At 40.4% G+C, this 15041-nt stretch overlaps 1 protein-coding gene across 2 annotated transcripts in view; it reads left to right on the top strand.

Annotated features, from left to right (window-relative positions):
* The window catches only part of LRP6 (LDL receptor related protein 6), a 125644-nt gene that overhangs the window by 98940 nt on the left and 11663 nt on the right, over nt 1-15041 (top strand). For both annotated transcript variants that reach the window (XM_029965015.1, XM_018085816.2), the window contains exons 13-19: nt 2525-2727; nt 5192-5403; nt 5597-5787; nt 10012-10221; nt 11512-11637; nt 12940-13176; nt 14665-14775. In XM_029965015.1, the coding sequence (XP_029820875.1) occupies nt 2525-2727; nt 5192-5403; nt 5597-5787; nt 10012-10221; nt 11512-11637; nt 12940-13176; nt 14665-14775 (1290 nt within the window). The remainder of the gene's footprint in view (nt 1-2524; nt 2728-5191; nt 5404-5596; nt 5788-10011; nt 10222-11511; nt 11638-12939; nt 13177-14664; nt 14776-15041) is intronic.

Here is a 15041-nt window from a genome sequence, read left to right as displayed (position 1 = left end):
AACTGTTGTTTTAAAGCCAAAAGCAGGACAGATTGTTCAACGAATGCCACCTCATGGCATTTTTTGAAAACTGTGCTGTTCAAAGAACTCTGCTTTTCCACCTCCCGTGTGTCTTGTACTTCTCCTTTCCTTTTTTATTACAGTGGTAATGACAATGGCATGACAACTAAATTCTTGCACTCTTGACAGTGTCACACATTCATGCGAGTTAAAGGCATGGCTGGCACCTCTCTGGTGATGACTGTGATTTTTGTAAGTGGAGGAATTTGACTTGCAGTGGAGAATAAGTAGCAAAATGATCAAAGGTCATGTTTGCTTGTGAAAATGCTCTTGGAAACGAAGGAGTAAAATATAGGAAATATGTTGTGAGCAAATAGAACCGTTTCCCCACAGTAAGGTTCTAGGCTCCTTGTGTGGTGTTAGGAGTTTTCCTCTGTCATATTCAAACCTGGGAACTTTCCAGCTTCTCATTTTTAGGTAGTTGGAGATTTAGGCTTCTCTGCATATATTTTTTTTTTTGGCTTCTATAATCGCAGAATGAATCATTTTAACTTTTTCTGCCTGTTTAACTCGGCTTACGTACTCCTGAACATTGTTAGCCTAGAGGCCCTCCCTTTTGGATTACCCTGCTCATGTGTGCATAGGTTCTTTTAATCATGGAAAGGACATACTGCTCTGGTGAGATCTGGTCTCTCATCAGACCTACCACGTGTCATGAAGTTTGAAGGCAGGGTTACATAGGAGACATGCTCATTCCACTCCCTTTGCCTGTCAAAAATACAGTTAAAATATGTGACTATTGGGAGGGAAAATGATGAAAACTAAGAAGGCATTTCTGAAATTGGTTCGGTTTCAGAGATGCAGAGTCTCAAGGGGAGAAATACTGCTGTTGCTTTTTATAATGAGCCATCAGTTCAAAGTTGTAAGCCAGGCAATCTTGGAAAGTGAGTGTCTTTGGGGAAAAGTAGAAATAATTTTAGGTTCTTATCATGATATGTTTACCTGCACTGTTTTGTCTTAATCTTTTTTGCCTTTTCATTTCTTGGTAAGAATTCTCATGTGTTCTGAATCTATTATTTTGCTGTACACATTCATATAAACTTGTTGGGGATTTGTTTGTTTTGGACTTTCTTCTACAGTTTAGAGCTAAGTAGAAAGCAGTTTAAATTATTGGAGAAACACTTGGAGGGAAAATACAGGTTTTCCAGAAAGCAAAAGTACCTTGCAATTAGGCCTGATTGTTATAGGATGTTTAGGATGTTAGGTCTGTGTGTTAGTTACCAAGGAAACTCCTCTCTGCCTTTTTTTTCCCAGCAGTCAGAATAGATATTCAAAGCGTATTCTAAAATAACAAAGCAAGGTGATGATGTTCTCTAGGAGACTTTTGCTTCCTCCCCTTTCCCAGGTGCTGCCTTACCTGTTTTACAGGCTTGTAAATAAGTGCAAAACTGCTAAACTCTGAACTCCTACTGCTAAACTCTCTCCAGACTTGTGCTGTAAGAGAATTGATTGTACAAACTTCAGGGAGGCTTCAAACTGCATTTCTGGCTGCTGGTTCTTGTGACATCTTGCACAGCAGTGGCTTCAGGTGAAGAAGAACCCCTTCTTGAAAAGAACCCTCTGAAAAGGGAAAATACTTAAACTATCTCCTCTGATTTCTGACCCAGTTATGTAATACAGAGATAATTTTTTTCAACAATGCATTAAATGCTTTGTGCACTTACTGTAATGTACAGCTGGTAAACTACAGCAAAATGGCATTTCTAAGGAAAAAAACTATCTGTCCAGGAAATTTTTGCTTGGCATGTGGAGCAGAGTATCAGATTTATTTTTTTTCAGATTGCAGGTTATTATTCCCAGATAAGCACCTAGAAATAATAAAGATACATAGATTTGAGAAGAGCAAATACATTTTTCTCCAAAAACACAGCCTCACACACAGTTAAGAGATTTTCCTGTGAATTAGTTTTTGTTTCATTCCAGTGCAGGCAAAAAGAAGGTTTGTGGGAACAGGACTGAACCACTGTCAATCTCTTTTGCCCTGAAACCTCTAAATAAGGAATCAGTGCTGGCTTTTTCTCACCTTCCTCTGCAAGTAGAAGTGTACCTGGCAGAGGATTCAACTTCATACAGTGAACTGCCTTTCCTGAGACTCCTTTAGAAAGAAAATGGACAGTTCTTTGAGAGGCATGATTGACCATTCTTCTTTGAGGTGATTTTGGCAGAAGTCCTCACATTCGCTAGTCCATCCACTTACAAAATTTATCTTTGCCTGTCACTTCCATGTACAGACATTTATAGTAAAAAGAGATCACTTGAAAGGCTTTTCAAATTCATCAGAGGTTAGGATTTTTATGTATTATTTTGGGGTTTTGTTTGTTTTTGGCAAAGAGGGAGAAAGGGAATGAAATAACAGGTACTGTCTGGTTTTGTATAGTAGCTGTCATTCTTAAACATAAAAATGTCCAATTTTATTGCTGTGTGTAACCCTTCCACCCCCCTTTCTGTTTTTAACCCTGTCAAGCTCCTACAACGTTTTTGTTGTTCAGTCAGAAGAGCGCGATTAATCGCATGGTGATAGATGAGCAGCAGAGTCCAGACATCATACTCCCTATCCACAGTCTCAGGAATGTTCGAGCCATTGACTATGATCCCCTGGATAAGCAGCTGTACTGGATTGATTCTCGGCAGAACATCATCCGGAAGGCACAGGAAGACGGCAGCCAGGTATGCTGATGGTGATGGAATTACTAAACTTTAGGCATGCTCTATGCCAAATAATGACTGATTGTACATGAATAATTTAGGTACACAGATTTCCTGTAGTTTAGTGTTACTTGGCAAAACAAGTGGCATCTGGAGTTTTCTGGAGTCCTCAGTCAGTAAATCTGGGAGGTGCAGCAAGAAGTAAATCATGGAAAACCAAGGCCAACTCAAAGATCCTGTTGTTCACAGTGCATTATTTGCTCAATGCTGTCTTTTGTCTGGAAGCTGTTCAAAGCCCTCATTTGAGATACGAAACATGGAAGGGAAAATTCTTGGGAGAAATGGAGTGTGTGAGCAAGAAGATGTGTCAGCAGGGTGCACAGGCAGTGGCTCTCAAATGAAGAAGGGGGGACTTCATGAGCACACAGCTGTGTCTGGAGCCTCCCAGGTTCTGCTGCAGATAGGAAGAGAGTTTTTGTAAAACACTGGGGCACTGAGTGAGGAGCTTGAAACTAGTGACCTGTAAGAGATGTAGCAAGTTTGGGAAAATGGATTTGACTGGGGAATACAGAAAAAGTAGAGTAGGGTAGACGGCAAAAGGTAATACAGGTTGTGGTAGTTTGACCCTGGCTGGATGCCAGGTGCCCACTGAAGATGCTCTGTCACTCCTCTCCTGAGCGAGACAGGGGAGAGAAAATATAACAAAAGGCCTATGGGTTAAGATAAGGGCAAAGAGAAATCACTTACTAGTTACCATCACAGGCAGAACAGACTCAACTGGGAGAAATTAATTGAATTTATTACCAATCAAAATCAGAGTAAGATAATGAGACCTAGAATCTTAAAAACACTTTTCTCCACCCCTCCCTCCTTCCTGGGCTTAACTTTATTCCCAATTCTCTAACTCCTCCCTGCCAGTGTCATGGGGAGACAGGAATGGGGGTTATGGTCAGTTCATCACACATTGGTTCTACCACTGTTTCCTCCTCAGGGAGAGGACTCCTTCCTCTGCTCTAGCATGGGGTCCCTCCCACGGGAGACAGTTTTCTGTGAACTTCTCCAACATGAGTCCTTCCCAGAGGTTGCAGTTCTTCACGAACTGCTCCAGTGTGGGTCCCTTTCCACAGGGTGCCATCTTTCAAGAAGAGGCTGCTCCAGCCTTGGTCCCTCAGGGGGTCACAGCCTCCTTTGGGCATCCATCTGCTCTGGTATGGGGTCCTCCCTGGGCTGCAGGGGGATCTCTGCACTCCCGTGGACCTCCATGGGCTGAAAGGGCACAGCAGCCTCACCATGGGCTGCAAGGGAATCTCTGTTCAGTGCCTGGAGCACCTCCTGCCCCTCGTTCCTCACTGCCCTTGGTGTCTGCAGGGCTGTTTCTCTTACGTGTTTCTCACTCTTGTCTTCTCTGGCCACATTTACTTCTGCCCAATAACTTTTTTTCCTTTTTAGATATGTTATCACATTTATCACTACCACCATCCCTGATGGGCTTGGCCTTGGCCAACAGCAGGTGTGTCCTGGAGCCAGCTGGCATTGGCTCTGTTGGACATGGGGAAGCTTCCAGCGGCTTCTCACAGAAGTCACCCCTATAGCCCTCTCCCCCTACCAGAACCTTGCCACACAAACCCCATACACAGGTTTAGTGAGGGTATTTGTGAGCAGTGACTACTTGTTTACTTTATTCACATTTTAAAATAGATTTTTTTTTCTTCCTATTTTTTTGAATATGGGAGGAGCAGGAAATGAAGACGAACAACACAGATGTGCTGTGTTCAGATGAACAACATAGATGTGCTATATTCAGTTTAATTTTAAGACTGTGGTTTCTGGTCGTGGGTGTGGTGATAGCTGGATCCTGCTGAATGCCCCTCAGCCTTAACTAATCAGGCATCATGTTTTTGCCAGTGTCAGCAGAATAAACAAATGTAAGACTTGAAGGCACACCGTTTCATAGAGGTGACAAGCCAAATAATGTCCCCCAAGTAAGATGGCAGCAATGGTGGACAAGAATGAGGCAAGAATTTCAAGTGTCGTCTGGCCTCCCTTTGCCTGTGTTTTTATCCATTCAGCTGCAGCTTTGGGAATTAGTGGTGATGTATTTCTGTTGTAGAGTGTTAGATGTGCTGAGTTTGGGTCTATCCAGACCAAACTAAGAGTTGTCAAAAAAGCAGAGGAAATACAGAATCTGACCCTGGACTTTAACACAGTTTGGACTTACTGATCAAACTTGTGAAGTCTTATGAGCTGCAACCAGCTTACATGATTGCCATTGCAACAAACCATTAGGACTAAGTTTCTATATATTATCAAAGGTGTTGGTGGGACAATGGGACCTAAGTCTCTCCTTTTTCTGCCATATTTTATGGTAGTATTTTGGTCGTCTCCTTTTTCTGAACAGTACATGGTACAGCCATAGCAAATATAATTATTCATGTTCTATTACTATTAAATGTTCTTCTGTGTGTTACTTATCTTTTCTTTTTAGAGCCTCACTGTTGTGACAAGCCCAGTTCCCAATCAGAACCTAGACATGCAGCCTTATGACCTGAGCATTGACATCTACAGCCGTTACATCTACTGGACCTGCGAAGCTACCAATGTGATCAATGTGACACGCGTGGATGGGAGACCCATGGGAGTGGTGCTCAAAGGAGATCAAGATAGGCCCAGAGCCATTGTGGTGAATCCAGAGAAAGGGTATGTAGCTGAAATAGTCATGTGGGGAAATTAAGGCTGAAGGGCTTGAGAATCAAGTTGGTTTTTTGCCGCCGCTTGGTTTCTGTTTGTCAGAATAAAACTAACTTTGACGTTTGTTAAGATGTCCTGGATTTATAGCAAAAATGTGGAAAGATCAAATAAACTTTTTTTCCTCTAATCCTTCCTGTTCCAGGTACATGTATTTCACCAACCTACAGGAAAGGTCTCCTAAAATTGAGAGAGCAGCACTGGATGGAACTGAACGAGAAGTCCTTTTTTTCAGTGGTTTGAGCAAGCCCGTAGCCTTAGCTATCGACAGCCAGCTAGGCAAGTTGTTCTGGGCTGATTCAGATCTGCGGAGAATTGAAAGTAGTGACCTGTCAGGTAGAGTAGCACTTTAATTCAGTGATTCATTTGTGTGGTGTGGGTGTGGGGGAATGCAGAGAAAGGTGTCATCTTTTTCTTCCTATTATAAACAGTCTGTACTATGATTGTAATCACTCCCCGAATTCCCAGCCAAGGAATGTGCATGATTCGTGCATCATGCCCTTACAGTTTCATGCCTCTATCTGTGATTTGCATTATTAATTGCTACACATGCTATTTACTTCAGTTTCTCCCTGCAAGACCTTAGTATGGTTTCCCAAAGTTAGTTCACAAATAAATTGCAGCAGTTTTGGAGAGGGAAGGGAGAAGGTTGTTTTTAAAGGCATTGGTTTTGGTGTAGTAATTTGTCAGTTGGAGAAAAGTTCCCTGTTGGTGGGACAATCTGTCCAGCAAAATTAAAGCAACAGGTGTCCAGGTTACCTATGCACCTATCATTTAGGGTGAAAAGATGTGAGAAGAATTAAGCAGATCTAATGTCTGTTCTCAAAAGACAAAAAGCTCCCTCCTCCAGCTATGGGATTCTTTTTGCCTACTCCCTAAGGTTGGTTATGGTGCTTGTCTGACCTCTATGAGTTGATTCAGCTCACTTAACCAGATAAGCAAAATAATAACCTAAAAACAATATACAGAAAAAGAAAAATAGAGAATGGTGTTCTGTTGGCTTGGAAAGCTGAATTGGTTCAGGAAGGAGTCCAGCAAGCAACCAGAAGTGGAGTTAAAGAAGAGGGAAAAATCAAGTGGTCCAGATTGGGTGAGAAAGACTGAGATGTCTTTCATTTACTAGCCTAATCCAGCAAACTGCTGGATCAGCTCAGCTGCCTCACATAGCATCAGTAGTAATTTGTGATATGGATTAGGCCAGATGTTGCTGCTTTAAGTGAGAGCATGTTCTGAGCACACACATACCCATCTCTGTTAGCTGATGGGGTATATGCCCATATCTCACTCCTGCTACTGGATGACAGGAGCTGAAATTCTCCTTCCTCCATGGTAAGCCCATCCCCAATTTGAATAGTGCATGTCCTTCTACTTCAGCAGTGTTTTTTACTGTCATAAGCATAAGTACACATGTAAGGAAATAAGGACACGCTTTGGAATCTGTGAGCAAGTTTGAGAACTTAACAAGAGTTACAATAGTTTGTAGTAATGTTTGTCACTTATGACACGATACCTTCATTCAAACTATCAGTGTGTAACCCCATTGACACTGCTGTGATTTTCAACCTTATATTAAGTTGCTAGAATAAGCTTTTGTTTTGGAAAACATTTCAGTTTCTCTAGATGGTTGGAATTGAGGCTCAGAAAAATAGTAATTTTTTTTCAGTGGTGTGTCACTGGAAGGTTCAGGGTCACTAATGAATTGCAATATCCTGATTGTTTACTAGTTTAAAACAGTAAGACATAACCTGAGTTTGTGAATTATTTTTGGAAAAAAAAAATTGGGGTGGTGTAGCTCAGTATGTTCTAAGCTGTCCCAGATCCAGAGTTTGCATGAGTAGAGTAACAGGTGGCAGAATATTACACCATGCTTTATTTCTCTCTTTGTTTGTTATCTGCCCAAAACTAAAACACCAGAGAAGGAGATGGGTCTAAATTCCAGTTCAGTATGGTTTTAATGATTCTGCTTTTCTTTTTTCTTAAATATGTGGTTGTTGGATCACCAGTGTTGGATTATAGTAAAAGCTCACCGTATTTTGAAGAACACAAACTAAAATCATTCCAGAACCTCTCTTACTTTTTGGCATTTGCACCACAAATAGATTGCTGTAATCACCATGATAAATTGCTAACTGCTGAGATGCATTCCTGTGCTTAGGAATGCTGATTAATAGGCTCTTTTGACCAGCAGAGTAATTTTTCTGCATGTTAGCTTATTTAAAACATTCACAGTCTCTTGCTCTGTCAACTCTGTAGATGCCAGTACTCATAAAGACAAGTACAGTTAGAATGCCTTTTATGTGATGCAGTCTCTTTTCCTCCCTGTCCTTCAGGCATGCAGTCAGGACTTGGTATTCTGCCCAAATAGGAGATCCTACTGGAGTTAACCAGAGTCTTCACATGGTTTATAAAAAGATGACTGGAATTAGCTCCCTGCCATGGAAACTATTTGGAAATTAGTTCTTCTGTTCCAGAAAATTTAATGTGATTTGGAAATGTCTAATGGTTCTGGAATTAAGTAATTTTTATTTGTAAATAGAATGAGCTATGGGATGTGTCCTGAATTTTGTATTTATTTGGTTGGGGTTAAGTCTTTTGGTAAAAGGTATTGCTGGAGAGAGGATGGTGATGCCAGGAGACAAAGCTCCTCTTAATCATGTCTCCATTTCACCTGACATTCCCAATAAAGGAAACTAGCACTCTGAGTCAGCTTCAGATTTTATTGTTGGTTTATGGAAGAAAGGATTTTAGGGTCTTGTTTTAGTCAGAAATAGTCAGTTACACTTGGTCATGAATATTAAAAAGAAAGATTAAAACATTAAGGAAGTGAAAATTTTAAGCTTCTGAGTGCATACTGCAAAATGCCATGCTGATTGACATGGTCATGGCAGAGCAGGGCATGTATAGACTCCATTTGGGTAGGTCAGTGTCTTAATTTTTGTATTTCTTACTGTCATCTTTGCATTTTGCCCTATTCCCAGCTTATCTTTTCTTCTTATGATTCAGGTTTCTGTTTTCTCACCTTTTCCCTATTCAATTAGTCATGTTCATGGGTGTTAATAGATGGTTGCAGTTATTTAGATTGACTTACATCACTCAGTCTGTTAATTTCTACATCAGGGTATAACCTCCTTCAGAATCCATCAACATCTTTTCTTAATCAGACCATTGCTGATGTTATTCCAAAGTGGTGGGTGAGACCCCAGTCTAGGTGATTTGAATTTCCATGTTCTGCTTGGATTCTAACACTTAGTAAATGTTTGGAAGGTTGCTTAACTTCTGAGCTCTGTGTGCATTTAGCAAAAGGAGGTAAATACATTTTTCACCATCGAATTTGTTTGTTACTCGTCATCACTGACATACTGTTCATAAAATTCTCAACAAGCGAAAAACCTCTTCTTGCTACTAAACAAAGCAGAGGGATAGAATTTACTCAGAGTATAAAATCATGAAATGCATGTGTCTTCTGTCCTGTTACATTATCTTGTGTGGGATGGTAGAGATGTGGTAGATTTTTTCCCCATGGTATTCAGTTATTCTAGTATATTTCTTACAGAACTAGATATAAAAACTTGCTGGAAATTGTTCTGTGTATGAACGTAGGTAAAACTATTGTCTGCTGAAGTAAAAGTGAAAAATAAGCCTAGATAGCTGAAATACCAGGATTTATATGTAAATTTTCAAACTGTAGCCTAAGTGTAGACTATGTGATATTGTTTCAGCTGTGGTCAGAATCTGATAAACACACTGAATATTTGAGTATTAATGACCATGTCATATTGTGTTAAATAAAGGAAGCATGGCTTAAACCTCCCTCCTGAGCCCTCAGGTTTTGATTATCATACTTGTTTTCTGTGTGAGTTATAAAGTCTTCACTCTCTTTGGACAGTCTTTAATGATACCTTTAAAACAACTTTTGACTGTCTTCTGCTTATATGGAGTGTTAACCATGAATTAGCATGATTGCTAAAGGAACTCAGGAAAGTAGGTCTTCTCTAGGAAGAAAGGAGCATTCCCAATTTAGCATGAATAGCTTAGTGAAGGTAATGTAGTTGAAAGAAAAGAATATGAGGAAGTCAGATGTCATATTAATCTCCTAATTCATGTGAGAAATACTAACTACCTTACCTTCACTTGGATTTCATCTTGTATTAGTTAGCTCAAGCTAGTAATCCATCTTCTTATTCCCTGTTGTATGGCAAGACAAAGAAATTGATCTCTCCAAAAAGGGAAAGAAGAATGAAAAGAACTACCAATTTCCATCGTATTGAGAAAAGACTGGAAAGGCTCATGAGAGCTGAGCCCCCAATTCCAGGTGCTTCTGAAGTACAGTAGATATTTCTGAAGCACAAAAACTGTCTTCTTGATGAAAGCAGAAAAAAAATCTGTCTGCAAAATGCATTAGTCATGCATCAGAGGACCATGGATTGCTTGGGTTTTTATAGTAGGCTTACCCGGTAGCATAGAAGTAGTGAAAAACAGTGGTGTGAGTAGTGTAGAAAGTGTTTCTGATGGTAATTGAGTTTATTCTAGCTGAACTGCACCACTCTTTCCCTTCTGCAGGTGCTAACCGGATTGTTTTGGAAGATTCTAATATCTTGCAGCCTGTAGGACTCACTGTATTTGAAAACTGGCTGTACTGGATTGATAGACAGCAGCAGATGATTGAAAAGATTGATATGACTGGTCGAGAAGGACGTACAAAGGTCCAAGCTCGTATTGCACAACTCAGTGACATCCATGCTGTGAAAGAACTCAACATTCAGGAATACAGTAAGTGCAATCCCTGTTTGCAGGTGTAAACAGTGCCTGTGAGACTCGAGCCAAGGAGTGGCCACAGAGACACCAGCTTCTTTTGCCTTATTGCTGACCAACATCAGTGCAGATCGGAGGGACCAGAAGTTGGTGTCGGTTGGTTGTCAGGGTACTGTTAGGATTGTTTCCTTCCGGCAGTTGGCAATGGATTGGAAATCTCTCACAACCCCAGCATAATATTTTGTTGCTGATGACAATTTTGTTAGTAGTGTCATACAGGCACCTGGCATTTGAGTGTCTCTGGGCACAGTGGAAACATCCTGTTATCCCCAGGAGAGGATTTTCTGGATCATGTTAGTAAACTGCTATTAGTTGTTTGCTCTCTTTAGGCAAGCACAGCTCTCGGGGCTTTTACTAACAGCAAATGTTTCAATGGACTGCCTGCCTTGAGGGCAAAGTGAACAGTTTTTGATGGTGGTAATTCATATTGAAAGTGAATGACAGAGAGCAATGTTGCATTGGACAAAGGAAGTGTGTATTAAATAACAATTTGTATTGAACATGGCGGCACTTTTAAAAGTTTTCTGTTTACCAGGCCTTTCCCCACACACATAACTCTTGAAATGATGGGAGGTAGATGGTTAAAGCAGTAGAGTTGCTGTCATCCTGGAGGAAATATGCCTGGTTAGTAGGCTGTGGTGCATGCCTGGGAGAAATATGTAGAAAAATGTCTGGGGATGCTTAATTAAAACATCAGTGCAGACTACTACTAGTTTTGTGTGCTATTAATCTCAATAAATCTGTCAGGAGTTCCAAGAGAAGTATGTTGTCCTTATTAAACATTAAAATGAAGAGACATATTTATCTAGAGCATGTTAATTTGAATTTTGGAGACAGCACAGAAGCTTCAGAATTCATAAATTAGAAAAGTTTACTTTTTTAATGGTCTTTGATAGAGAAAATGAAGTATGGAATCCAAGACATCTTTTTGTATTACTAATACTACCATTTGCTGCAGAGAACTAATTCTACCTCACACAAGAAGCAAAATGCTTTGAGTACCGTTTTAGTAGATGCCACGGCACAATTCTTACAGTGGTTTCAGATCATGGACAGTTACCAATGTGCGTTATAATTACTGATGTAAAGGGAAAAATACAATTCTTCCAGGGATTTTCTAGTAATGCTCTCCCCAGGGGGAAGGAAGTAATGAAGAGAGACCGATGGGCCCAGAGAAATCACTGAAAGGTTATAAAAGAAGTGGAGATTCCTTGTCAGTCCCCGTCTTTCTTATTTTTAAAATCACAGGACAACATCCTTGTTCCCAAGACAATGGTGGCTGCTCACACATTTGCATTGTGAAGGGCGATGGCACCACACGCTGTTCTTGCCCAGTCCACCTTGTTCTGCTGCAGGATGAGCTGTCCTGTGGAGGTAAGTCTTTCCCATGCTCCCTGTCACTGAGCTGTCACCTTTAGGGTTGTGGGGTGTCTCCATCTTCAGGGCTGGCTTCTGAGCAAAAGGAACATGGCAGCGCACCAGGTGCCGTTACGCATTTCCTCTTTCCCACTGGAAGTACTGAGAAGGAGTAAGGGAAAAGGAAAAAAATCACTGACTGTTGAATAGGGATTTCTGTTCACCCTTTCTACTTAAGACCACTAAATTATTTCGACTTCATTTTTTAATTGTATGATTTTTTTATCACTTTTTTCTATCACTCCATATGTTCTCCTTTTTCAAATAGGGGTAGAGTCTCACATTTTGGCATATTGCACTGTCTGTGCCATTTTATTCTTCTCTGTTGTCCTCTTCAAGCTCACCCTGCGTGTGTCTTTCTGAACTTGAGTGCCAGAAGGGCAAGTCGCCTCCTCCATGGTGTCTCCAGGGGTGGGGTTGAAATGGAGGAGAGACACTTAAGTGCTTGGATCTCTTTGTGCCACTGTAGTGAATGGATTTATTATGCAATCATCTCGCCATCGAGGCGGCATGTGGTCTCACAATGGAATAAGAGCTAACATAATCCAGATATTTTCTCAGAACAAGTTTAATACCAGGCCAAAAAGCAGAGGGAGGAAACGGGGATTAAAAAAAGAGGAAAAAATCCCACACTTACTTACTTACTGCATGAGATTAACAGTTAATGCAGTAAATATTAAATAACAGGTAACAGATGTGTTGAGGTAGTGGAACTTGACTAGATGGAGCAGTTTTTTGTTTTAAAAGAATTTTGACTGAACAGAACTGGCAAGGGCACATAACTAGACATTGAGTCACAGTGCATCCATGTACAGCACATTACATCCTTTTAAGATTTTCTATACAAGGACTGTCAAACACTTAAAAAGAGAGTAAGCCATCAGCTGTGTATATAGTGGTGTTGCAGGAAAGGAGGAGTAGAAAAGCGTGGTGACTTCAAATGAAGAGTTGAAGACCTACTAAGAGACGGGTGTAGGAGTCTTAAATGGGAAAGGAAGAAAATAATCATGTTTTATGGGCCTGTTTCTCTGTTTCTCTTGTTCTTTGTCTGTCAAGCCCCCATTGATGTGAGCCTTCATCAGTCACATGGGGCTCAAGGTCTACACAAATGACTGTGGAGGCAGTGGGTGTGGAAGTTACCTTGTGACATGGCATGTTTATCAGCTGCTTTGATAAGTGAAAGCAGCTGAGCTCTTCACCTGCATGAGCTGTTTGTTCACCTGGATTTTTAATTTTTGTTTGTTTGCTTGATTTTTTAAGAACCACCAACATGCTCCCCTCAGCAATTCACCTGTTTCACAGGTGAGATTGACTGCATCCCGGTGGCCTGGCGCTGTGATGGTTTCACTGAATGTGAAGACCACAGTGATGAAAAGAACTGCCCGGTGTGCTCAGATACCCAGTTCCAGTGTGAAAGTGGACAGTGCATAGACAGTGCCCTCCGGTGCAATGGAGAAGCAAATTGTCAGGACAACTCAGATGAGAAGAACTGTGAAGGTACAGAGGATATTTTGAAGTGTGGTGAAAACAGAGCTGTCATAGGGACACTACGATAGATACCAGTGTTATTACTGAGTAGGATTTGGAAGGATCCAAGGTTCTGCTAGTTTTTAAACTGGTCTATTCAATGGAAATTATTTTGTAACTCCATACTTTTGTTTCTCTACCTATGAAGTGGAAATTAAGACTGATCTCCATCACAGTGGTCTAAACACTATAAAAAGTACTATTAAAAACGGTATGATTTTAAGCTCTAAAAACCTGGTATCTGTGAGTGAACTACCAAGTGGAGCAATTCCTTGTCACTGCTTTTTGTGTACCTTGTACCAAGTAAAGGTTGTGGGATTGTTTATTTTACAATACCTGAACAAATCGAGTTTTTCTGAGTAAGCAGTGGTGAGAGACAGATGAGATTTGTGGAGACCTCTTCTTCCTGTAGAGCACAGCAAAAGAGAGTATTTAAGCCATCATTACAGAGGGAAGCACTGTTGCCAGTACAATGAGAATTAGGTTCTTTTAATTTTGGAAAAGACAGGTTTTGCTGATGGAAAAGATGTACTTTGGCTCAAACAAAAATGTACAGACTGATGCAGAAATGGCTGTGTGATGAAAGGTGATTGTTAGCGAGTTGAGATGCAAGTTAGCTTCCCAGTTGTCACTCAACAACTGGAGATGTCAGACTGGGGGCTGTTTATTACCTTCAAAGCGGCCCATTCAGAGTATTCACATTGATTACAAATAAGAAAAGCCTTTAGTTTAAGTTTTTAATTCAACTGAAGATGGAAAATATTTCTGGATTTATGAGAAACAGGAGGCAGGAATATGTGTAAACAGCAGTGACCAGCACCTTGCCTGCAGCACCTTTTTTCCCAAAGTGGTAGTTTATTTTTTGAGTGTACTGACAAAGCTTCAGTTTTATATTCTGTCTTTCATTTCAGTTTAAAAACCTAATGACAAGTAAAATATATTGTCTTATGGTCAAGGAGCTCTCTGGTTTACAGGAAGAGCACAAGGACAATGAGAAACCACATTTATCTTTTTTAAACAATTTTATTATCATGGTTTAGCAGATTTATTTTTAATAACTTAATTCTTCTCTCTTATATTACAGTAAATGCTTAGATTTGGTTATTCTTATAGTAAATAACTGTGTCCTGGGATAAGTGCCTATCTTCTCAATGGCCTTCTGCTTCTGAGTTATTTTAGATGAGGTATCTTTATCTTGTAGTGTTCTTACTGTAAGTAGGCAGTAAGGATCAGGTAGCCCAGTGTGCACTGTCCTCAACAAAACACTGAATCACTTTTGCATGGTTCACATGAGGGACTTTTAGTGTCATTGGCTACTTTCAGAAATTAGGATTGCAGCACTCTAGGCTCTCTCAAGATACTCCTGACTGTACACTTTGGTGTCTTTGTTTCATAATAATTTTGAAGAGGAGAAGCCTTTGATACTGACGCTTGGTGTGTGGGTGGTTCTCTTCACAGTGCTTTGTTTAACCGATCAGTTCCGCTGTGCCAGTGGGCAGTGCATTGGGAAAAGCAAGAAATGTGATCACAACCTGGACTGCAGTGACAGCTCAGATGAGCAAGGATGCTGTAAGTGTATTACCTGAGACTAGAAACTTGGTTGCAGCATCAAAAATTTGTTTCTCACCTTCCCTACAAGTTAGATTTTATTCTGTCAACCAGACTGAATTAATTATTCCCAGAATTAATGTTCCTTTTCATAACTGCTGTCATGCAATTAATGCACAATGTGGTGGAATAGAAATAAAAAAAATAATTTGTGTTCTGAACAAGTAGTTTCTGAGGCAGAGAAGGCTAGTTATTTTTCCACTCACCTTTTTAAACTTTTAAAAGAA

This window comes from Manacus vitellinus, unplaced genomic scaffold (assembly GCF_001715985.3).
Source record: "Manacus vitellinus isolate BGI_N305 unplaced genomic scaffold, ASM171598v3 scaffold_88_pilon, whole genome shotgun sequence".
Taxonomy (NCBI): domain Eukaryota; kingdom Metazoa; phylum Chordata; class Aves; order Passeriformes; family Pipridae; genus Manacus; species Manacus vitellinus.
Note: the sequence above shows the minus strand (reverse complement) of the source record. Positions and strands in the feature narration are given on the sequence as shown.